The sequence below is a fragment of the Nerophis lumbriciformis genome, linkage group LG21 (genome assembly GCF_033978685.3).
Source record: "Nerophis lumbriciformis linkage group LG21, RoL_Nlum_v2.1, whole genome shotgun sequence".
Taxonomy (NCBI): Eukaryota; Metazoa; Chordata; class Actinopteri; order Syngnathiformes; family Syngnathidae; genus Nerophis; species Nerophis lumbriciformis.
The window spans coordinates 2,760,863-2,788,198 of NC_084568.2; the positions used below are offsets into that span (position 1 = coordinate 2,760,863).

The window sequence follows — 27,336 nt, forward strand, 5'->3', positions numbered from 1 at the left end:
TGCTTTTGTGTTATTTGCGCTCAAAGGTGGCGTGTAGATTATGCACCCTACTGCTAAGTGGGGACACAACCTATCAGGCACTTAAAGGGATCATAATATGTAAAACTCGTTTGACGTGTTTTTGTTCCCCCTTTCTAGATGCTTTTATGTTATTTACTCTCAAAGGTGGTGTGTAGATTATGCACCAAAATGCCAAGTGGGGACACAACCTATCAGGCAGTTAAAGGGGTCATAATATGTAAAACTCGTTTTGACGTGTTTTTGTTTCCCCTTTCTAAATGCTTTTATGTAATTTGCTCTCAAAGATGGTGTGTAGATTATGCACCAAAATTCCAAGTGGGGACACAACCTATTAGGCACTTAAAGGGGTCATAATATGTAAAACTCGTTTTTGACGTGTTTTTGTTCCCCCTTTCTCCATGCTTTTATGTTATTTACTCTCAAAGGTGGAGTGTAGACTATACATATATATTTTTTATCGTCACAATTTTTTTTAAATTCATTTTATATTCATAAACTCATAAAAAATATGTCCCTGGACACATGAGAACTTAAATTATGACCAATGTATGATCCTGTAACTACTTGGTATCGGATTTGTGGTATCATCCAAAACTAATGTAAAGTATCACAGAAGAGAAGAATAAGTGATTATTACATTTTAACAGAAGTATATTAACAGTAAATGAACAAGTAGATGAATAATATTTTTTTACAGCTTGTCCCTCATAATGTGTACAAAATAATAGGTGTATAAATGACACAATATGTTACTGCATAGACTAATTAGGAGTCTTTGTTTGTTTACTTACTACTAAAAGACAAGTTCACTATTTTATTTAAGGACTAAATTACAATAATAAACATATGTTTCATGTACCCTAAGATTGTTTTGTTAAAATAAAGCCAATAATGACATTTTTTTGTGGTCCCCTTTATTTAGAAAAGTATAGCAATGTAGAACAGTGGTTTTCCAAAGGGTGAAGCGGGTCTCTGTTGGGATCCCGAGCAGCTTGGGAAACAATTTGCTAAGCTAATATCAAGGTACAGTAACCTCTTCAGGCCCAAGTTGTTTGTTTACATGCTTTTTTGTATTTCTCTTTGCTATTTGGGCTTATTGGACCCCAATTAGAATAAAAACTCTTTTGATATGATGTACTTAGTCCATAAGTACACAATAGTGTACTTCATGTTTAGTGACATGCTAATTCTTATTTTTACCCAAATTCCATTGTATGTTATACTCTTCTGACACCACCAGATGGCAGTATAAGGAGCCTGAAATCCAGAACTAGAGACTGACAAACAGTTTCTACCCACAGGCCATCAGGCTTGTGAATGCTTTTACTTTTGTCTTTTTGAACAAAAGACAGCTACCATGACCAGCCCCGAACTGTGAACCATCACTGTAGACACTTTTCACCTTTGATCACTAAAGTCACTTTTAACTGCTGTTGTGACCAAATATCACCTCCATATTTATACTGTTGACTGTCAATCAGAATGTGCAATAATGTTATGTTATTTACTGTGCCTTGTATATACATTTTTATTTTTATTTTTTATTTTTAGCTAAGTACCGTGTGACTTGTTGAAGAGTGGACTAGCAAAGTAAGATTTTCATTGTATGGCAAACTGTCTGTTTAACTGTGCATATGACAATAAACAATCTTGAATCTTGAATTGTCCACATAAGTGGCCATAAGACCCCAATTCAGTAGTGTACCGTATTTTCCGCACTATTAGCCGCACCTAAAAACCACAAATTTACTCAAAAGCTGACAGTGCGGCTTATAACCCGGTGCGCTTTATATATGGATTAATATTAAGATTCATTTTCATAAAGTTTCGGTCTCGCAACTACGGTAAACAGCCGCCATCTTTTTTCCCCGTAGAAGAGGAAGTGCTTCTTCTTCTACGCAAGCAACCGCCAAGGTAAGCACCCGCCCCCATAGAACAGGAAGTGCTTCTTCTTCTACTGTAAGCAACCACCCGCCCGCGTAGAAGAAGAAAAAGCGCGCGGATATTACCGTACTTCATTTCCTTTGTGTGTTTACATCTGTAAAGACCACAAAATGGCTCCTACTAAGCGACAGGGATCCGGTTCATGAAAAGACGCAATCTCTCCATCCGCACACGGACTACTATTTCACAGCAACTGCCTAAAGACTTTCAAGAAAAGCTGGCTACTTTCCGTGCATATTGTAAAAACAAGATAGCTGAAAAAAAGATCCGGCCAGAGAACATTATCAACATGGACGAGGTTCCACTGACTTTTGATATTCCTGTGAACCGCACTGTGGATACAACGGGAGCACGTACGGTGAATATTCGCACCACAGGGAATGAGAAGTCATCCTTCACTGTGGTTCTAGCTTGCCATGCTAATGGCCAGAAACTTCCACCCATGGTGATATTCAAAAGGAAGACCTTGCCAAAAGAGACCTTTCCAGCCGGCGTCATCATAAAAGCTAACTCAAAGGGATGGATGGATGAAGAAAAGATGAGCGAGTGGTTAAGGGAAGTTTACGCAAAGAGGCCGGGTGGCTTTTTTCACGCAGCTCCGTCCATGTTGATATACGACTCCATGCGCGCCCACATCACGCTGGTTTTAATATATTATTAAAGTTTGACTGACCTATTTGACTGTTTTTTTGACATTCCCTTTAGCGCAGTTAGATGCGGCTTACAACACGGGGCGGCTTATAGGTGGACAAAGTTTTGAAATATGCCGTTCATTGAAGGCGCGGCTTATAACCCAGGGCGCCTTATGGTGCGGAAAATACGGTACACAATTTTGGAAATAAGAGCTAAAAGGTGCTGTCCACGCATGTGGCCACTAAGCCTTTATTAAAGCACAATATAGCAAAATGTCTATTTTAATCTCATTAGGGAATTTAAAGGGGAACATTATCACCAGACCTATGTAAGCGTCAATATATACCTTGATGTTGCAGAAAAAAGACCATATATTTTTTTAACCGATTTCCGAACTCTAAATGGGTGAATTTTGGCGAATTAAACGCCTTTCTAATATTCGCTCTCGGAGCGATGACGTCACAACGTGGCGTCACATCGGGAAGCAATCCGCCATTTTCTCAAACACCGAGTCAAATCAGCTCTGTTATTTTCCGTTTTTTCCGTACCTTGGAGACATCATGCCTCGTCGGTGTGTTGTCGGAGGGTGTAACAACACCAACAGGGACGGATTCAAGTTGCACCAGTGGCCCAAAGATGCCAAAGTGGCAAGAAATTGGACGTTTGTTCCGCACACTTTACCGACGAAAGCTATGCTACGACAGAGATGGCAAGAATGTGTGGATATCCTGCGACACTCAAAGCAGATGCATTTCCAACGATAAAGTCAAAGAAATCTGCCGCCAGACCCCCATTGAATCTGCCGGAGTGTGTGAGCAATTCAGGGACAAAGGACCTCGGTAGCACGGCAAGCAATGGCGGCAGTTTGTTCCCGCAGACGAGCGAGCTAAACCCCCTATCGACCCTAGCTTCCCTGGCCTGCTGACATCAACTCCAAAACTGGACAGATCAGCTTTCAGGAAAAGAGCGCGGATGAGGGTATGTCTACAGAATATATTAATTGATGAAAACTGGGCTGTCTGCACTCTCAAAGTGCATGTTGTTGCCAAATGTATTTCATATGCTGTAAACCTAGTTCATAGTTGTTAGTTTCCTTTAATGCCAAACAAACACATACCAATCGTTGGTTAGAAGGCGATCGCCCAATTCGTCCTCGCTTTCTCCCGTGTCGCTGGCTGTCGTGTCGTTTTCGTCGGTTTCGCTTGCATACGGTTCAAACCGATATGGCTCAATAGCTTCAGTTTCTTCTTCAATTTGGTTTTCGCTACCTGCCTCCACACTACAACCATCCGTTTCAATACATGCGTAATCTGTTGAATCGCTTAAGCCGCTGAAATCCGAGTCTGAATCCGAGCTAATGTCGCTATAGCTTGCTGTTCTATGCGCCATGTTTGTTTGTGTTGGCTTCACTATGTGACGTCACAGGAAAATGGACGGGTGTATATAACGATGGTTAAAATCAGGCACTTTGAAGCTTTTTTTTAGGGATATTGCGTGATGGGTAAAATTTTGAAAAAAACTTTGAAAAATAAAATAAGCCACTGGGAACTGATTCATAATGGTTTTAACCATTCTGAAATTGTGATAATGTTCCCCTTTAAATGGCGGCCCACGGGCGAAATGTGGCAGAGGAATGACACCATACCGGCCCCTGGGGCCAGTTCAAAACCTGGGAGAGGCTAACATTTTTGCAGCAAATTCCTAAAAACACTAGATATATATACAGGTAAAAGCCAGTAAATTAGAATATTTTGAAAAACTTGATTTATTTCAGTAATTGCATTCAAAAGGTGTAACTTGTACATTATATTTATTCATTGCACACAGACTGATGCATTCAAATGTTTATTTCATTTAATTTTGATGATTTGAAGTGGCAACAAATGAAAATCCAAAATTCCGTGTGTCACAAAATTAGAATATTGTGTAAGGGTTAAATTTTGAAGACACCTGGTGCCACAAACTAATCAGCTGATTAACTCAAAACACCTGCAAAGGGCTTTAAATGGTCTCTCAGTCCAGTTCTGAAGCCTACACAAACATGGGGAAGACTTCAGATTTGACAGCTGTCCAAAAGGCAACCATCGACACATTGCACAAGGAGGGAAAGACACAAAAGGTTATTGCTGAAGAGGCTGGCTGTTCTCAGAGCTCTGTGTCCAAACACATTAATGGAGAGGCAAAGGGAAGGAAAAACTGTGGTCAGAAAAAGTGCACAAGCGATAGGGATCACCGCGCCCTGGTCAAGATTGTGAAAAAAAACCCATTCAAAAATGTGGGGGAGATTCAGAAGGAGTGGACAGCTGCTGGAGTCAGTGCTTCAAGATCCACCACCAAGAGACGCTTGAAAGACATGGGTTTCAACTGCCGCATACCTCGTGTCAAGCCACTGTTGACCAAGAAACAGCGCGCAAAGCGTCTCACCTGGGCTAAGGAAAAAAAGAGCTGGACTGCTGCTGAGTGGTCCAAAGTCATGTTTTCTGACGAAAGCAAATTTTGCATTTCCTTTGGAAATCGAGGTCCCAGAGTCTGGAGGAAGACAGGAGAGGCACAGGATCCACGTTGCCTGAAGTCTAGTGTAAAGTTTCCACCATCAGTGATGGTTTGGGGTGCCATGTCATCTGCTGGTGTCGGTCCACTCTGTTTCCTGAGATCCAGGGTCAACGCAGCAGTCTACCAGCAAGTTTTAGAGCACTTCATGCTTCCTGCTGCTGACCTGCTCTATGGAGATGGAGATTTCAAGTTCCAACAGGACTTGGCGCCTGCACACAGCGCAAAATCTACCCGTGCCTGGTTTACGGACCATGGTATTTCTGTTCTAAATTGGCCCGCCAACTCCCCTGACCTTAGCCCCATAGAAAATCTGTGGGGTATTGTGAAAAGGAAGATGCAGAATGCCAGACCCAAAAACGCAGAAGAGTTGAAGGCCACTATCAGAGCAACCTGGGCTCTCATAACACCTGAGCAGTGCCAGAAACTCATCGACTCCATGCCACGCCGCATTAACGCAGTAATTGAGGCAAAAGGAGCTCCAACCAAGTATTGAGTATTGTACATGCTCATATTTTTCATTTTCATACTTTTCAGTTGGCCAACATTTCTAAAAATCCCTTTTTTGTATTAGCCTTAAGTAATATTCTAATTTTGTGACACACGGAATTTTGGATTTTCATTTGTTGCCACTTCAAATCATCAAAATTAAATGAAATAAACATTTGAATGCATCAGTCTGTGTGCAATGAATAAATATAATGTACAAGTTACACCTTTTGAATGCAATTACTGAAATAAATCAAGTTTTTCAAAATATTCTAATTTACTGGCTTTTACCTGTATATATATATATATATATATATATATATATATATATATATATATATATATATATATATATATATATATATATATATATATATATATATATATATATATAAATCATTAAATAAATAACGTCCCTACTAGGGATGTAACAATATAAAAATGTCATATCACAGTTATCATGAAATTATCAGGGTTATTATTATGTTGAATGTGCTCAAAAAGTACTTATAAAAACACTGAACTCTCTTGACCAAGTTATTATTTTTAATAACAAAAATAGACACACTGCTAAAAAGCCATTAATTTGCATGTTTTGGTTTCCTTTGCTTCATTGATAATCTTAATATTTTATTTGTTTTAATGGCTAAGCTTTTATTGTGTTAAATACTGGTTTGTACCGTAACCATATCATATGCAAAAGTGTAATATACTTATCTGTACAGTAATCTATTCATTTATATCTGCACCTTATTGATTTTTTTATCCTGCACAAAAAGAAAGGGTGTGGCAGTATTTCCACTAAGGCAGTGGTTCTCAAATGGGGGTACTTGAAGGTATGCCAAGGGGTACGTGAGATTTTTTTTAAATATTCTAAAAATAGCAACAATTCAAAAATCCTTTGTAAATATAAATAAAAACCTATCTTTTTTTCCAAATAGTTCAAGAAAGACCACTGCAAATGAGCAATATTTTGCACTGTTATACAATTTAATAAATCAGAAACTGATGACATAGTGCTTGTTTCAACCAAAAATGCTTTGCTCTGATTAGGGGGGGTACTTGAATTAAAAAAAAAAAATTCACAGGGGGTACATCACTGAAAAAAGGTTGAGAACCACTGCACTAAGGAATACCGTATTTTCCGCACTATTAGCCGCACCTAAAAACCACAAATTTACTCAAAAGCTGACAGTGCGGCTTATAACCCGGTGCGCTTTATATATGGATTAATATTACGATTCATTTTCATAAAGTTTCGATCTCGCAACTACGGTAAACAGCCGCCATCTTTTTTCCCGGTAGAACAGGAAGCGCTTCTTCTTCTACGCAAGCAACCGCCAAGGTAAGCACCCGCCCCCATAGAACAGGAAGCGCTTCTTCTTCTACTGTAAGCAACCACCCGCCCGCGTAGAAGAAGAAAAAGCGCGCGGATATTACCGTACCGGTACGTTTCATTTCCTTTGTGTGTTTACATCTGTAAAGACCACAAAATGGCTCCTACTAAGCGTCAGGGATCCGGTTCATGAAAAGATGCAATCTCTCCATCCGCACACGGATTACTATTTCACAGCAACTGATATTCCTGTGAACCGCACTGTGGATACAACGGGAGCACGTACGGTGAATATTCGCACCACAGGGAATGAGAAGTCATCCTTCACTGTGGTTCTAGCTTGCCATGCTAATGGCCAGAAACTTCCACCCATGGTGATATTCAAAAGGAAGACCTTGCCAAAAGAGACCTTTCCAGCCGGCGTCATCATAAAAGCTAACTCGAAGGGATGGATGAAGAAAAGATGAGCGAGTGGTTAAGGGAAGTTTAAGTTTACGCGAAGAGGCCAGGTGGCTTTTTTCACGCAGCTCCGTCCATGTTGATATACGACTCCATGCGCGCCCACATCACGCTGGTTTTTAATATATTATTAAAGTTTGACTGACCTATTTGACTGTTTTTTTGACATTCCTTTAGCGCAGTTAGATGCGGCTTACAACACGGGGCGGCTTATAGGTGGACAAAGTTTTGAAATATGCCGTTCATTGAAGGCGCGGCTTTTAACCCAGGGCGCCTTATGGTGCGGAAAATACGGTAGTTGTAGTGAAAAACAAATGCTACAAATGAACTCAGGATCATAAAAAAAACCCTAGTTTGACCCCTCACAAGTTACTTAAGGTCAAATTAAGCATTTTCAAATTTTCAAAAAATCGGTTATTGGTACCCCGACTTTGTGCAGTTTTTTATGAGGTTTCCCCCAGGAGTTGAATTTCAACTTTTTAGGACATGTTATTAGACACCTTTAGAAACACATTGGTGAAGAGATTTCTTGGCATACTTGCCAACCCTCCCGGATTTTCCGGGAGACTCCCGAAATTCAGCGCCTCTCCCGAAAACCTCCCGGGACAAATTTTCTCCCGAAAATCTCCCGAAATTCAGGCGGACTCAGGTCCATGAGGACCTGAGTCCGCTAACCCACAATATAACCAGCATACCTGCCCAATCACGTTATAACTGTAGAACGATGGAGGGCGAGTTCTTGGTTTCTTATGTGGGTTTATTGTTAGGCAGTTTCATTAACGTCCTCCCAGCGCGGCAACAACACACAACAACAGCAGTCACGTTTTTGTATACCGTAAAGCAGTTCGTCTGCCGTAAACAGCAATGTTGTGACGCTCTTAAACAGGACAATACTGTCATCTAGTGCATTTGATGAAAGCACTTTTGTGCGTGCCACACAGCAATGCATCGTCAGAGAGGGTTTCAGCATGGTTCGAAAAATAGTGACAGAGAATAGAACAAGGATGGACAATTCAACCCTTAACTCAACAATGAGTAGATGAGTGTTATGTGTGTGTATATGTGTAAATAAATGAACACTGAAATTCAAGTATATATTTTATATATATATATATATATATATATATATATATATATATATATATATATATATATATATATATATATATATATATATATATATATATAATACCGTATTTTTCGGACTATAAGTCACAGTTTTTTTTCATAGTTTGGCCGGGCTTCAGTGAGACTTATATATGTTTTATCCTTCTTTATTATGCATTTTCGGCAGGTGCGACTAATACTCCGAAAAAAAAGTGTGTGTGTGTGTATATATATATATATATATATATATATATATATATATATATATATATGTGTGTGTGTGTATATATATATATATATATATATATATATATATATATATATATATATATATATATACACACACACATATATATATATATATATATATATATATATATATATATATAAAATAATAAAAGAAATATATATTTATAGCTAGAATTCACTGAAAGTCAAGTATTTCTTATATATATCTATATATTTATATATATCTATATATTTATATATATATATATATATACGTATATGAAATACTTCACTTAGTATTTCTTATATATATATATATATATAAAAAATAATAAAAGAAATATATATTTATAGCTAGAATTCACTGAAAGTCAAGTATTTCTTATATATATATATATATATATATATATATATATATATATATATATATAAGAAATACTAAGTGAAGTATTTCATATATATATATATATATATAAATATATAGATATATATAAATATATATATATATATATATATATATATATATATATATATATATATATATAAGAAATACTTGACTTTCAGTGAATTCTAGCTACAAATATATATTTATTTTATTATTCTTTATATATATACATATATATATATATATATATATGTGTGTGTGTGTATATATATATATATATATATATATATATATATATATATATATACACACATATATACACACATATATATATATACACACACACATATATATATATATATATATATATATATATATATATATATATATATATATATATACACACACCGTATTTTTCGGAGTATAAGTCGCACCGGAGTATAAGTCGCACCTGCCGAAAATGCATAATAAAGAAGGAAAAAACATATATAAGTCTCACTGAAGCCCGGCCAAACTATGAAAAAAAACTGCGACTTATAGTCCGAAAAATACGGTATTTATATATATATATATATATATATATATATATATATAGATATATATATATATATATATATATGAAATACTTCACTTAGTATTTCTTATATATATATATATATATATATATATATATATATATATATATATATATATATATATATATATAAAAAATACTTGACTTGGTGAATTCTAGCTGTAAATATACTCCTCCCCTCTTAACCACGCCCCCAACCACGCCACGCCCTCCGCCCCGCCCTCCACCCCCCGAAATCGGAGGTCTCAAGGTTGGCAAGTATGCATGCAAGGCCCTAACCACCACCCATCAGGAGCAAGGGTGAAGTGTCTGACCGACTCAGTGGCCTAGTGGTTAGAGTGTCCGCCCTGAGATGGGTAGGTTGTGAGTTCAAACCCCGGCCGAGTCATACCAAAGACTATAAAAATGGGACCCATTACCTCCCTGCTTGGCACTCAGCATCAAGGGTTGGAATTGGGGGTTAAATCACCAAAAATGATTCCCGGGCGCGGCCACCGCTGCTGCCCACTGCTCCCCTCACCTCCCAGGGGGTGATCAAGGGTGATGGGTCAAATGCAGAGAATAATTTCGCCACACCTAGTGTGTGTGTGACAATCATTGCTACTTTAACTTTTTAACTTTGAAGGACACAACGGACGTGACTAGGTTGGTAGAAGGTGGGGATCGAACCAGGAACCCTTCGGTTGCTGACACGGCCACTCTCCCAACACCACCACGCTGCCCCCTAGGGGAAGGTAAGAGTTTCACTTACAGAATAAACTATTGAAACAAATGAGATAATTGAGATGTGCCTGTACTGTAACACTGATGCTCCATTAAATGTTCACTTCATTCTACCTGAAAAGCTATTATTTGTCATTTTGAAAAGGGAAAGACCCCTGCAAACAATAGTTCTCTCCACCATTGTTCCGCACCACTTTTTTGTAGCCCGTCCCCCAGGTGCCCTTTAATCTCGAACAGGTGGCCTTTTAAAAAGCCACCTTAATCACCCGAGTGTGTGTGTGTGTGTGTGTGTGTCCATCATAGTATTCCGACTAGCTCTCAGTCCTCAGGCACAGTTGGACAGGTGCCACACACACACACACACACACACACACACACACACACGCACACACACGTGTGTCATACTATAGAGGAACAAAAAGGTATATAGTGAGTCACGTGTGTCCTTAATGCAGCAGCCTTATGTTGAGTGTGAAAGCTAAATGTTATGTGTTAATGTACCTGGGGAAAAATGTTAAGTACAGAGTGCTAAAAAGTGACATGTCATAACTTTCTTTATAGTAGGCTACCAGACCTGTTTGGACTACAGAAGACGTCTGGATGTCACACTATGAATATACTGACTGCGTTCTTGGTAACGTAAGCACTTCAAATGTCTTTTCTACGGAACAATGTCAACATTATTTGATACAAGAGTTGAGAGATATAATTAGCAAACCTACCGTATAGTTCGGACTATAAGGCGCACTTAAAATCCTTACATTTTCTCAAAACTCGACAGTGCGCCTTATAACCCGGTGCGCCTAATGTACGGAATAATTCTGGCTTTGCTTACCGACCTCGAAGATTTTATATTTGGTACGTGGTGCAATGATAAGTGTGACCAGTAGATGGCAGTCACACATAAGAGATATGTGTAGACTGCAATGTGATGACAGTCACACGTAAGAGATACGTGTAGACTGCAATATGATGGCAGTCACATATAAGAGATACGTGTAGACTGCAATATGATGACAGTCACACATAAGAGATAAGTGTGACCAGTAGATGGCAGTCACACATAAGAGATACGTGTAGACTGCAATAGGATGACAGTCACACATAAGAGATAAGTGTGACCAGTAGATGGCAGTCACACATAAGAGATACGTGTAGACTGCAATAGGATGACAGGCACACATAAGAGATAAGTGTGACCAGTAGATGGCAGTCACACATAAGAGATACGTGTAGACTGCAATATGATGACAGTCACACATAAGAGATAAGTGTGACCAGTAGATGGCAGTCACACATAAGAGATACGTGTAGACTGCAATATGATGACAGTCAGACATAAGTGTGACCAGTAGATGGCAGTCACACATAAGAGATATGTGTAGACTGCAATATGATGACAGTCACACATAAGAGATAAGTGTGACCAGTAGATGGCAGTCACACACATAAGAGATACGTGTAGACTGCAATAGGATGACAGTCACACATAAGAGATAAGTGTGACCAGTAGATGGCAGTCACACATAAGAGATACGTGTAGACTGCAATATGATGACAGTCACACATAAGAGATAAGTGTGACCAGTAGATGGCAGTCACACATAAGAGATACGTGTAGACTGCAATATGATGACAGTCACACATAAGAGATAAGTGTGACCAGTAGATGGCAGTCACACATAAGAGATACGTGTAGACTGCAATATGATGACAGTCACACATAAGAGATAAGTGTGACCAGTAGATGGCAGTCACACATAAGAGATACGTGTAGACTGCAATATGATGACAGTCAGACATAAGTGTGACCAGTAGATGGCAGTCACACATAAGAGATACGTGTAGACTGCAATATGATGACAGTCACACATAAGAGATACGTGTGACCAGTAGATGGCAGTCACACATAAGAGATACGTGTAGACTGCAATATGATGACAGTCACACATAAGAGATAAGTGTGACCAGTAGATGGCAGTCACACACATAAGAGATACGTGTAGACTGCAATAGGATGACAGTCACACATAAGAGATAAGTGTGACCAGTAGATGGCAGTCACACATAAGAGATACGTGTAGACTGCAATATGATGACAGTCACACATAAGAGATAAGTGTGACCAGTAGATGGCAGTCACACATAAGAGATACGTGTAGACTGCAATATGATGACAGTCAGACATAAGAGATAAGTGTGACCAGTAGATGGCAGTCACACATAAGAGATACGTGTAGACTGCAATATGATGACAGTCACACATAAGAGATAAGTGTGACCAGTAGATGGCAGTCACACATAAGAGATACGTGTAGACTGCAATATGATGACAGTCAGACATAAGTGTGACCAGTAGATGGCAGTCACACATAAGAGATACGTGTAGACTGCAATAGGATGACAGTCACACATAAGAGATAAGTGTGACCAGTAGATGGCAGTCACACATAAGAGATACGTGTAGACTGCAATATGATGACAGTCACACATAAGAGATAAGTGTGACCAGTAGATGGCAGTTACACATAAGAGATATGTGTAGACTGCAATATGATGACAGTCACACATAAGAGATAAGTGTGACCAGTAGATGGCAGTCACACATAAGAGATACGTGTAGACTGCAATATGATGACAGTCAGACATAAGTGTGACCAGTAGATGGCAGTCACACATAAGAGATACGTGTAGCCTGCAATATGATGACAGTCACACGTAAGAGATAAGTGTGACCAGTAGATGGCAGTCACACATAAGAGATACGTGTAGACTGCAATAGGATGACAGTCACACATAAGAGATAAGTGTGACCAGTAGATGGCAGTCACACATAAGAGATACGTGTAGACTGCAATAGGATGACAGTCACACATAAGAGATAAGTGTGACCAGTAGATGGCAGTCACACATAAGAGATACGTGTAGACTGCAATAGGATGACAGTCACACATAAGAGATAAGTGTGACCAGTAGATGGCAGTCACACATAAGAGATACGTGTAGACTGCAATATGATGACAGTCAGACATAAGTGTGACCAGTAGATGGCAGTCACACATAAGAGATACGTGTAGACTGCAATATGATGACATCTATCCATCTACCACCAAACCCCGCCCCCACCCCAACCCTGCTCCCTCACACATCAACCACCCCCCCCCCCTCTGTGCGTCGGTTGAGGTGGGCGGGGTTTGGTAGCGGCGTGTATAATGTATCCCGGAAGAGTTAGGGCTGCATGGGATTCTGGGTATTTGTCCTGTTGTGTTTATGTTGTGTTACGATGCAGATGTTCTCCCGAAATGTGTTTGTCATTCTTGTTTGGTGTGGGTTCACAGTGTGGCGCATTATTAGTAAGAGTGTTAAAGTTTTTTTTATACCGCCACCGTCAGTGTAACCTGTGTGGTTGTTGACCAAGTGAGCAAGCTGAAGCCTCATACAACGTGTCAGGTTGTAGTGGGTGCTATATGCTGTACTATCACGGCACGCATGACGCCGACAAGCGCCATTCATATAAAACCCGCTTGCCGCACCAGCATTCTAATTCTTTATTAAGGTGTGGACAGCGTGTCTGAGACCCCTGGTTTATACATAGCACAAAGCAAAAAAAAAAAATAATTTGTATGCAGTGTTGTTTCATTTTAAATTTCAATAATTTTTTGTGGCTCCCATTGTTTTCTATAATTTGTGAAACTGGTCAAAATGGCTCTTTGACTGGTAAAGGTTGCCGACCCCTGGACTAGACGTATAAGATTTCATGGGATTTAGCGATTAGGAGTGACAGATTGTTTGGTAAACGTATAGCATGTTCTATATCAGGGGTGCTCATTACGTCGATCGCGATCTACCGGTCGATCTCGGAGGGTGTGTCAGTCGATCACCAGCCAGGCATTAAAAAAATAGTCCTAAAAATGAGCGATCATAAATCTTCACTATGACGTCACTTTGGTCACTTGATTGACATTCACGGCACCCGAGGGTCTTCTGAGATGACGCTGGCTGCTGCCAGCTCATTAAAATGACCGACTGGAAGGCGAGAAACACTTTATTTCAACAGACTCTGGCGCCGTACCTGTCGTCAAAACTCCAAAGACCGACTGCACAGTTGCACAATAAAAGCTCTGCTTCATCCTGCCCGCGCTACCAAAATAAGAGTCTCCGAAAGCTGGCGTGCACAAGCTAGCAAGCTACGGAGTTTGCCGACAATGTATTTCTTGTAAAGTGTATACAAAGGAGTACGGAAGCTGGACAAATAAGATGCCAAAAACCAACCACTTTCATGTGGTATTGGACAGAAAGGAGGATTTTTTTTCTCCTCCATTCGAAAATGCGGACGTTATCATCACCACTGTCTGATTCCAATCAATGCAAGTCATCAGAATCAGGTAATACACCAACTTATATTCTTGTCTTCATGAAAGAAAGGAATCTATATGTGTTAAACATGCTTGTATTATCTTTAACCACCTTTAACTTGTTAACAATATTAACTATGTGTTAAACATGCTTGTATTATCTTTAAACACCTTTAACTTGTTAACAATATTAACTATATGTGTTAAACATGCTTGTATTATCTTTAAACACCTTTAACTTGTTAACAATATTAACTATATGTGTTAAACATGCTTGTATTATCATTAAACACCTTTAACGTATTAACAATATTAACTATATGTGTTAAACATGCTTGCATTATCTTTAAACACCTTTAACTTGTTTACAATATTAACTATATGTGTTAAACATGCTTGTATTATTTTTAACCACCTTTAACTTGTTAACAATATTAACTATATGTGTTAAACATGCTTGTATTATTTTTAACCACCTTTAACTTGTTAACAATATTAACTATATGTGTTAAACATGCTTGTATTATTTTTAACCACCTTTAACTTGTTAACAATATTAACTATATGTGTTAAACATGCTTGTATTACCTTTAAACATCTTTAACTTGTTAACAATATTAACTATATGTGTTAAACATGCTTGTATTATCTTTAAACACCTTTAACTTGTTAACAATATTAACTATATGTGTTAAACATGCTTGTATTATCTTTAATCACCTTTAACTTGTTAACAATATTAACTATATGTGTTAAACATGCTTGTATTATCTTTAAACACCTTTAACTTGTTAACAATATTAACTATTTGTGTTAAACATGCTTGTATTATTTTTAACCACCTTTAACTTGTTAACAATATTAACTATATGTGTTAAACATGCTTGTATTATCTTTAATCACCTTTAACTTGTTAACAATATTAACTATATGTGTTAAACATGCTTGCATTATCATTAAACACCTTTAACTTGTTAACAAAAACATATATTTCATAAATAAGTAAATATAAATTATATATATGAATGAGGTAGATCCCCACGACTTGATCAATTGAAAAGTAGCTCGCCTGCAGAAAACAAAGAATAAACGAAAAGCGCGCACTTTGGCGGAGGTAAAAAACTTGGCGAATGAAAACAAAACTTGCATAAAGGCAGAAACTGAACACGAAATAACAAAACACTTACTGTGGCATGGGACCGCGAACAGGGCTTGAAAGCGCGAGGATAGCAGGGTGAGAAAGGCTATGACTCCAGGACGAACAACAGAAAATGAAAAGCTTAAATAACACAGACATGATTAACGAAAACAGGTGCGTGACTCAAAACGTGAAACAGGTGCGTGACGTGACAGGTGAAAACTAATGGTTGCTATGGTGACAAACAAGAGTGCACAATGAGTCCAAACGTGGAACAGGTGAAACTAATGGGTAATCATGGAAACAAGACAAGGGAGTGAAAAGCCAGAAACTAAAGATTCCTATAACTAAACAAAAACATGACTTAAAACAAAACATGATTACACAGACATGACAGAGACTAGACGTATAAGATTTCATGGGATTTAGCGATTAGGAGTGACAGATTGTTTGGTAAACGTATAGCATGTTCTATATGTTATAGTTATTTGAATGACTCTTACCATAATATGTTACGTTAACATACCAGTTGGTTATTTATGCCTCATATAACGTACACTTATTCAGCCTGTTGTTCACTATTCTTTATTTATTTGAAATTGCCTTTCTAATGTCTATAGGGACGGCGTGGCGAAGTTGGTAGAGTGGCCGTGCCAGCAATCGGAGGGTTGCTGGTTACTGGGGTTCAATCCCCACCTTCTACCATCCTAGTCACGTCCGTTGTGTCCTTGGGCAAGACACTTCACCCCTTGCTCCTGATGGCTGCTGGTTAGCGCCTTGCATGGCAGCTCCCTCCATCAGTGTGTGAATGTGTGTGTGAATGGGTGAATGTGGAAGTAGTGTCAAAGCGCTTTGAGTACCTTGAAGGTAGAAAAGCGCTATACAAGTATAACTCGTTTATCATTATCATTTATTCTTGCTGTTGGCTTTTATCAAATACATTTCCCCAAAAAATGCGACTTATATATGTTTTTTTCCTTCTTTATTATGCATTTTCGGCCGGTGCGACTTATACTCCGAAAAATACGGTAAGTTGAAAAGGATTTGCAAATCATTGTATTCTGTTTTTATTTACCATTTACACAACTTCACTGCTTTTGGCTTTTGTATAATTAACAAGTCATGCTACTTTGAACTCCTAATAGGCCAAGCGTACAAAAAAGACATTCTGTACTAAATGAATGTAATGTAGGTTGATCATATTACATTGCATTTATTGGGGGGGGAATACCAATTAGATTATTTTCCCAAATGGTGCAAAACAGGAGTCAGTTATTGGGGTTTGGGCTATTCCAGAAGCGACACCTGTCAGATGTCTTTTGAGCAGCGAGCGCTGTCATTTCAGTTGGCTTATCAATCTATTCCAGTAATGACAGGCAAGTGGCTGTGGTTGGCGCACACCAGTCACAACTCTGCTTCTCGGTATAGGTGTTTGTCAGTTTGTGGTCTAACTGACTTCACAGGCCGGGCTAATAGCCCACCATTTTACTCCACTACATACTCAAATGGACACTTCACTTGGATGTTGGGGATGAGCGGCTTTATTTCAGTGACTTTACATTTGTACAAATAAGACTTTTTCTCTGCTGCTTAAGAGAAGAGAGTGGTCAGATCAGCCTGTGTTGGTCTGCACCAGCCCAGATAAGAAAAGTCCAGTGCTAGAAGGAGCAGCCCTGCTTGTAATTCATGCTTCCTTCCCCAACTGCCTTCACACTCTGCACGTGGCCAGGCTAAATGTGACTTCAAAGTTCAAATCAAGAAGCACTTAATGGGCCAGCACTGTTGCTCCTTTTTAGTGTCCATATACCATTATTTTGGCACGGGTACCAAAATTATTTTGATACTTTTCGGTACTTTTCGATAGGGCTGGGCGATATGGCCTTTTATTAATACCTCCATATTTGTAGGCCATGTCACGATACACCATACATATCTCCATATTTTGCCTTAGCCTTGAATGAACACTTGATGCATATACCGTATTTTTCGGAGTATAAGTCGCTCCGGAGTATAAGCATACCTGCCAACTACCGTATTTTCCGCACTATTAGCCGCACCTAAAAACCACAAATTTACTCAAAAGCTGACAGTGCGGCTTTTAACCCGGTGTGCTTTATATATGGATTAATATTTCGATTCATTTTCATAAAGTTTCGTTCTCGCAACTTCGGTAAACAGCCGCCATCTTTTTTCCCGGTAGAACAGGAAGCGCTTCTTCTTCTACGCAAGCAACCGCCAAGGTAAGCACCCACCCCCATAGAACAGGAAGCGCTTCTTCTTCTACTGTAAGCAACCACCCGCCCCGGAAGAAGAAGCACGCGGTGCATGCTGGGATATGTGACGTTTCATTTCCATTTGTGCGTTTATGTAAAGACCCCAAAATGGCTCCTATTAAGTGTGTTGTCTGTCTAATTATAAATAATGCAGACGAGGCGTGTTAACTGAGTTCTCAACGTTTACTCACAGCGTGCTCATAACCACATTCTAACTGCCAGCATACAACAACGCTTCTCAGGGCTACCGCGCATGCTCGTCACTATCGTTGCATGCTGGGTAGTGTAGTTGTTATATTTGCTAGCTCATAACATCACATTAAGAGACACGCTTACGCGCTTAATTCAATACTCGCCGTCATTCCGGGTGGATTGACAAAAGACCTCCAGCCGCTAGATATTGGTGTCAACAGGGCATTCGAAGCTAGACTGCTAACTGCGTGGGAACAATGGATGACCGAAGGCGAACACACCTTCACTAAGACAGGGAGACAGCGCCGGACGACATTCGCCCAACTTTTCAATTCGGACAACGAAGGAGAATAATTCGAGGGATTTATGAATGAAGAATAACTTCAGAAAGTGAGCGTTATGTTTATTTTGTGTGTTGTGACATTAACGTTCGAGCAACATTATGTTGCTATTGCTCTGCACTATTTTGAATTTTACTATGTTTGTGATTGCACATTTGCGTACATTTTGGGAGTGAACAGAGTTGTTAGAACGCTGGTTTTTAATATATTATTAAAGTTTGACTGACCTATCTGACTGTTTTTTTGACATTCCTTTAGCGCAGTTAGATGCGGCTTATAACACGGGGCGGCTTATAGGTGGACAAAGTTTTGAAATATGCCGTTCATTGAAGGCGCGGCTTTTAACCCAGGGCGCCTTATGGTGCGGAAAATACGGTACTCCGGTTTTCCCGTAATTAGTACGGTTTTCATCAACCTATTCCGGGTTACGGTTGCAGTGATAAAAAATACGGTTTTTCATTCATTAAAAAAAATATATTTTTAAAAAGTTTTATTCACGAAATCGCGTAACAACAATGACAATCGACACTGCTTCCCCTAACTTCCTATCGAGCCATTCCGAATGCCATGCGCGAGGCTATTTATAGCACCGCTGCCAAGCACGAGGCACCAGTTGCCATTGTTTCCAAACGAGCGAACGATCATGGAATCAGCCGGAGAAAAATCGCGAACGAGTCTTAAACCGAAAAGAAAACTGCAGTCATTCCGTGAAGAATATTCAAAAGCCTATCCGGGAATAATTATCCGTTCCAAAAAGGGTGAAAACTACGCGAATTGCACCTTGTGCAGACAAGATTTTTCGATCGGACACGGAGGAATTAGCGATGTAAAAGACCACGTTGGGACAAAAAAAACACAAGTCTAATGCCGTTGCTAGCGATACAAGTGGAAAACTTTCAACGTTTTTCGGATTTTAGCCACAAAAAGGTAATGACACTATTGGAATTGTTTAGTACTGTTATACTGTTAAAAGTGTTTATACTATTTATGCTTTCAAGTCCAAGTTGAAGAAATCTTGTTAAATGTTGACAGCATAACTACCAAAATACAGAAGTATGTCCTTAATATTTTTGCAGTGCTATTTCTGTTGAAAAGTTAAAATGATTACATTAGAGATGTGATGGTGTGGTTTTCGTCCTGGTCGTGGAACTGTGGACCAGCTCTATACTCTCGGCAGGGTCCTTGAGGGTGCATGGGAGTTTGCCCAACCAGTCTACATGTGTTTTGTGGACTTGGAGAAGGCATTCGACCGTGTCCCTCGGGAAGTCCTGTGGGGAGTGCTCAGAGAGTATGGGGTATCGGACTGTCTGATTTTGGCGGTCCGCTCCCTGTATGATCAGTGTCAGAGCTTGGTCCGCATTGCCGGCAGTAAATCGGACACGTTTCCAGTGAGGGTTGGACTCCGCCAAGGCTGCCCTTTGTCACCGATTCTGTTCATAACTTTTATGGACAGAATTTCTAGGCGCAGTCAAGGCGTTGAGGGGATCTGGTTTGGTGGCTGCAGGATTAGGTCTCTGCTTTTTGCAGATGATGTGGTCCCGATGGCTTCATCTGGCCAGGATCTTCAGCTCTCGCTGGATCGGTTCGCAGCCGAGTGTGAAGCGACTGGGATGAGAATCAGCACCTCCAAGTCCGAGTCCATGGTTCTCGCCCGGAAAAGGGTGGAATGCCATCTTCGGGTTGGGGAGGAGATCTTGCCCCAAGTGGAGGAGTTCAAGTACCTCGGAGTCTTGTTCACGAGTGGGGGAAGAGTGGATCGTGAGATCGACAGGCGGATCGGTGCGGCGTCTTCAGTAATGCGGACGCTGTATTGATCCGTTGTGGTGAAGAAGGAGGTGAGCCGGAAGGCAAAGCTCTCAATTTACCGGTCGATCTACGTTCCCATCCTCACCTATGGTCATGAGCTTTGGGTTATGACCGAAAGGACAAGATCACGGGTACAAGCGGCCGAAATGAGTTTCCTCCGCCGGGTGGCGGGGCTCTCCCTTAGAGATAGGGTGAGAAGCTCTGCCATCCGGGGGGAGCTCAAAGTAAAGCCGCTGCTCCTCCACATGGAGAGGAGCCAGATGAGGTGGTTCGGGCATCTGGTCAGGATGCCACCCGATCGCCTCCCTCGGGAGGTGTTTAGGGCACGTCCGACCGGTAGGAGGCCACGGGGAAGACCCAGGACACGTTGGGAAGACTATGTCTCCCGGCTGGCCTGGGAACGCCTCGGGGTCCCACAGGAAGAGCTAGACGAAGTGGCTGGGGAGAGGGAAGTCTGGGCTTCCCTGCTTAGGCTGCTGCCCCCGCGACCCGACCTCGGATAAGCGGAAGAAGATGGATGGATGGATGGATGTGCCACTTTTCAAGTGTCTGATGGCTTCAATTAATTTTCATTAATTTTTCATATTTTGAATTCTTTTGAAAGGCTTACAAAAAAACTACATTTGAATTGTAATTCCATGCTATTGACAGGACTATTAATTTTAATGAAGTTAGCTTACCATGTTTACAGTATGATAATTGTGATAGAAATGTGAGTTTTAGGCACAGAATATTTTTTACAATTGAACAAGGCAGTAGATTATACAAGCTTGGACAGAAAGTTAATATTTTTGTTTTGAAAAGTCACTGTGACTGATAGAAAAGTGATGGTTTTAGCAACATTTTAACCTGTCTGAATGCAATCAATCATTTTGGGGGGAAATGTATTTGATAAAAGCCAACACCAAGAATAGACATTTGAAAGGTAATTTAAACTAAATAAAGAATAGTGAACAACAGGCTGAATAAGTGTACGTTATATGAGGCATAAATAACCAACTGGTATGTTAACGTAACATATTATGGTAAGAGTCATTCAAATAACTATAACATATAGAACATGCTATACGTTTACCAAACAATCTGTCACTCCTAATCGCTAAATCCCATGAAATCTTATACGTCTAGTCTCTTACGTCAATGAGATAAATAATATTATTGGATATTTTACGCTAATGTCAATCAATGTTTATCAATCAATGTTTATTTATATAGCCCTAAACGACATCCTCGGTACAGAGCCCACATAAGGGCAAGGAAAAACTCACCCCAGTGGGACGTCGATGTGAATGACTATGAGAAACCTTGGAGAGGACCGCATATGTGGGTGAACTAGGGGAGAACGGATGCAATGGACGTCGAGTGGGTCTGACACAATATTGTGAGAGTCCAGTCCATAGTGGATCTAACATAATAGTGAGAGTCCAGTCCATAGTGGATCTAACATAATAGTGAGAGACCAGTCCATAGTGGATCTAACCTAATAGTGTGAGAGTCCAGTCCATAGTGGATCTAACATAATATTGTGAGAGTCCAGTTCATAGTGGATCTAACATAATAGTGAGAGTCCAGTCCATAGTGGATCTAACATAATAGTGAGAGTCCAGTTCATAGTGGATCTAACATAATAGTGAGAGTCCAGTCCATAGTGGATCTAACATAATATCGTGAGAGTCCAGTCCATAGTGGATCTAACATAATAGTGAGAGTCCAGTCCATAGTGGATCTAGCATAATAGTGGGAGAGTCCAGTCCATAGTGGATCTAACATATTAGTGAGAGTCCAGTCCATAGTGGATCTAACATATTAGTGAGAGTCCAGTCCATAGTGGATCTAACATAATAGTGTGAGAGTCCAGTCCATAGTGGATCTAACATAATAGTGAGAGTCCAGTCCATAGTGGATCTAACATAATAGTGAGAGTCCAGTCCATAGTGGATCTAACATAATAGTGAGAGTCCAGTCCATAGTGGATCTAACATAATAGTGAGAGTCCAGTCCATAATGGATCTAACATAATAGTGAGAGTCCAGTCCATAGTGGATCTAACATAATAGTGAGAGTCCAGTCCATAGTGGATCTAACATAATAGTGAGAGTCCAGTCCATAGTGGATCTAACATATTAGTGAGAGTCCAGTCCATAGTGGATCTAATAGTGAGAGTCCAGTCTATAGTGGATCTAACATAATAGTGTGAGAGTCCAGTCCATAGTGGATCTAACATAATAGTGAGAGTCCAGTCCATAGTGGATCTAACATAATAGTGTGAGAGTCCAGTCCATAGTGGATCTAACATAATAGTGGAGTCCAGTCCATAGTGGATCTAACATAATAGATGGACGGATAGTACTGCACTGGTATATTGTACAACCCTGGTGCAGAATGTCACATTTTAGATCTTACCTTCTCCTGAACATCTCAGCAAAGATGCAGCCCACGCTCCACAGGTCCACCGGGGTGGCGTAACTGGACTGCAGCAGCACTTCTGGAGCTCGGTACCACAGAGTCACCACCTAAGAAGCATTCACACAAAACGTCTTTTTCAGAGAAGTCCAGTATCAACAACAAATGACAAGTTTGTTCTGATGCATCATGAGATGACACAATATGAATGTAGATGATATTACCAACTAGGATTGTACGGTAGACCGCTACTAGTACAGTCCCGCGATACTAATGAATCATATTCTGTACTATACCACCACTAAAAAGTACCAATCCATGCCCCACTCCTTATCTTAACGGGCATGACGGCGCGTCGTCGTCACGTCATGACATTGCTGGTTTTACAAGCAGAGGAGCATGTTCGGCAGCGCACACACACAGAGTACTTACAAGCAGACACAGTGTGTAGACAGAAAAGGGAGAACGGACGCATTTTGGCTTAAAAAGTAAAGATAAAGGTGAAGTTACAACACTGAAACACCCTCAGGAAGAGGTGCTTTAAGACATGGCTAGCTAGCTAGCGGCTAAATTCTAGCTACTTCTAAATCACTAATCCTCGCCTCCATGGCGACAAATAAAGTGAGTTTCTTACAAGTATCATTATCACTGGAGGACGAGGAGTAGCTAAACATGCTTCACTACACACCGTAGGAGGATACAATAGCTCACCGGCGTCACAATGTAAACAAACGCCATGGGTGGATCTACACCTGACATCCACTGTAATGATACCAAGTACAAGAGCGTATCCAGTCGATACTACTATGATTACATCGGTCATTTTTAGCATCACAAAATCTTTTTTTCCTTTTTTAGAAATCATATTATGTTCATAAAGTCAGGAAATACGTCCCTGGACACATGATGACTTTGAATATGACCAATGTATGATCCTGTAACTACTTGGTATCGGATCGATACCTAAATGTGTGGTATCATCCAAAACTAATGTAACGTATCAAAGAAGAGAAGAATAAGTGATTATTACATTTTAACAGAAGTGTAGATAGAACATGTTGAAACAGAAAATAAGCAGATGTTAACAGTAAATGAACAAATGGATTAATAATCCATTTTTACAGCTTGTCCTTTATAATTTTGAAATAATAATATCTAGATAAATGACACAATATGTTACTGCATAGACTAATTAGGAGTCTTTGTTTGTTTACTTACTACTAAAAGACAAGTTGTCTAGTATGTTCACTATTTTATTTAAGGACTAAATTGCAATAATAAACATATTCTAAACGCTTAGTGGCCACATGCGTGGACAGCACCTTTTAGCTCTTACTTCCAAAATTGTGTACACTACTGAATTGGGGTCTTATGGCCACTTATGTGGACACTTATACTGCCATCTAGTGGTGTCAGAAGAGTATAACATACAATGGAATTTGGAAGAAAAAAAAAGTGTAAAAATAAGAATTAGCATGTCACTAAACATGAAGTACACATTTGTGTACTTATGGACTAAGTCAAGGGGTCGGCAACCTTTACCAGTCAAAGAGCCATTTTGACCAGTTTCACAAATGAAAGAAAACAATGGGAGCCACAAAAATCTTTTGAAAATTTAAAATGAAATAACACTGCATACAAAGTTTTTTTTTTGCTTTGTGCTATGTATAATGAAAATTGAATGCTGCATGCTCAGTAGGTGACAGCAAGGCATACTTGGTCAACAACCACACAGGTTACACTGACGGTGTCGGTATAAAAAACTTTAACAATCTTACTAATATGCGCCACACTGTGAACCCACACCAAACAAGAATGACAAACACATTTCGGGAGAACATCCGCACCGTAACACAACATAAACACAACAGAACAAATACCCAGAATCCCATGCAGCCCTGACTCTTCCGTGCTACATTATACACCCCCGCTACCAAACCCCGCCCACCTCAACCGACGCACAGAGGGGGGGTTGATGTGGCCCAGAAGAGTCAGGGCTGCATGGGATTCTGGGTATTTGTTCTATTGTGTTCATGTTGTGTTAAGGTGCAGATGTTCTCCCGAAATGTGTTTGTCATTCTTGTTTGGTATTGGTTCAAAGTGTGGCGCATTATTAGTAAGAGTGTTAAAGTTGTTTTATATGGTCACCGTCAGTGTAACCTGTGTGGCTGTTGACCAAGTATGCCTTTGCTGTCACTTACGTGTGCAAGCAAAAGATGCATTCAACAAGTGGCTGAGCTGGCATGCTGATTATACGAATTGTAAAGGGCGTTAAATGCTGTACCATCATGGTACGCCCTTATTATTGTTGTAAGGGTGAAAATCGGAGAATATAAATCCCGGGAGTTTTCTGCGAGAGGCACTGAAATCCGGAGGGCCCGCCTCAGGAAAAGCCTGATCCCTGCAGCTATAGCCGCCCTTAACAGCAGGCCCGGCCGACCTGTCTGACAAGCCTGTAAATGTGTGTTAGTCATGTATGATGTCTTTTTGTTATTTTTTTGTGTGTGATGTGTAATGTCTAGTGTTTAAATGTACAACAGTGACAATGAATTTCCCCAAGGGGACCAATAAATCTAATCTAATCTAAAAAATCTAATCTAAAAAGTCTCCCGGGAAAATCGGGGGGGTCGGCAAGTATGCAGCTGAGCCGCATCAGAGTGATCAAAGAGCCGCATGCGGCTCCGGAGCCGCGGGTTGCCGACCCCTGGACTAAGTACATCATATCAAAAGATGATTCTTAGTTTTTATTCTAATTAGGGTCCAATAAGCCCAAATAGCAAAGAGAAATACAATAAACATGTAAACAAACAGCTTCGGCCTTAAGGGGTTAATGTACCCTAAGTTTTTTTGTTCAAATAAAGCCAATAATGCAATTTTTGGTGGTCCCCTTTATTTAGAAAAGTACTGAAAAGTACATTTTGGTGGTGGTGGTGTTTTTTCTCTCTCCATAAAGAAATACAATCATGTGTGCTTACGGACTGTGTCCCTGCAGACTGTATTGATCTACAGGTAAAAGCCAGTAAATTAGAATATTTTGAAAAACTTGATTTATTTCAGTAATTGCATTCAAAAGGTGTAACTTGTACATTATATTTATTCATTGCACACAGACTGATGCATTCAAATGTTTATTTCATTTAATTTTGATGATTTGAAGTGGCAACAAATGAAAATCCAAAATTCCATGTGTCACAAAATTAGAATATTACTTAAGGCTAATACAAAAAAGGGATTTTTAGAAATGTTGGCCAACTGAAAAGTATGAAAATGAAAAATATGAGCATGTACAATACTCAATACTTGGTTGGAGCTCCTTTTGCCTCAATTACTGCGTTAATGCGGCGTGGCATGGAGTTGATGAGTTTCTGGCACTGCTCAGGTGTTATGAGAGCCCAGGTTGCTCTGATAGTGGCCTTCAACTCTTCTGCGTTTTTGGGTCTGGCATTCTGCATCTTCCTTTTCACAATACCCCACAGATTTTCTATGGGGCTAAGGTCAGGGGAGTTGGCGGGCCAATTTAGAACAGAAATACCATGGTCCGTAAACCAGGCACGGGTAGATTTTGCGCTGTGTACAGGCGCTAAGTCCTGTTGGAACTTGAAATCTCCATCTCCATAGAGCAGGTCAGCAGCAGGAAGCATGAAGTGCTCTAAAACTTGCTGGTAGACGGCTGTGTTGACCCTGGATCTCAGGAAACAGAGTGGACCGACACCAGCAGATGACATGGCACCCCAAACCATCACTGATGGTGGAAACTTTACACTAGACTTCAGGCAACGTGGATCCTGTGCCTCTCCTGTCTTCCTCCAGACTCTGGGACCTCGATTTCCAAAGGAAATGCAAAATTTGCATGGTTGGGTGATGGTTTGGGGTGCCATGTCATCTGCTGGTGTCGGTCCACTCTGTTTCCTGAGATCCAGGGTCAACGCAGCCGTCTACCAGCAAGTTTTAGAGCACTTCATGCTTCCTGCTGCTGACCTGCTCTATGGAGATGGAGATTTCAAGTTCCAACAGGACTTGGCGCCTGCACACAGCGCAAAATCTACCCGTGCCTGGTTTACGGACCATGGTATTTCTGTTCTAAATTGGCCCGCCAACTCCCCTGACCATAGCCTCATAGAAAATCTGTGGGGTATTGTGAAAAGGAAGATGCAGAATGCCAGACCCAAAAACGCAGAAGAGTTGAAGGCCACTATCAGAGCAACCTGGGCTCTCATAACACCTGAGCAGTGCCAGAAACTCATCGACTCCATGCCACGCCGCATTAACGCAGTAATTGAGGCAAAAGGAGCTCCAACCAAGTATTGAGTATTGTACATGCTCATATTTTTCATTTTCATACTTTTCAGTTGGCCAACATTTCTAAAAATCCCTTTTTT

The 27,336-nt window shown here is 40.1% G+C and overlaps 1 protein-coding gene across 2 annotated transcripts in view; it reads right to left on the bottom strand.

Annotated features, from left to right (window-relative positions):
- Positions 1-27,336, bottom strand: part of cdk6 (cyclin dependent kinase 6) — a 219,962-nt gene that overhangs the window by 32,227 nt on the left and 160,399 nt on the right. For both annotated transcript variants that reach the window (XM_061983240.2, XM_061983239.2), the window contains exon 5: positions 22,958-23,067. In XM_061983240.2, the coding sequence (XP_061839224.1) occupies positions 22,958-23,067 (110 nt within the window). The remainder of the gene's footprint in view (positions 1-22,957; positions 23,068-27,336) is intronic.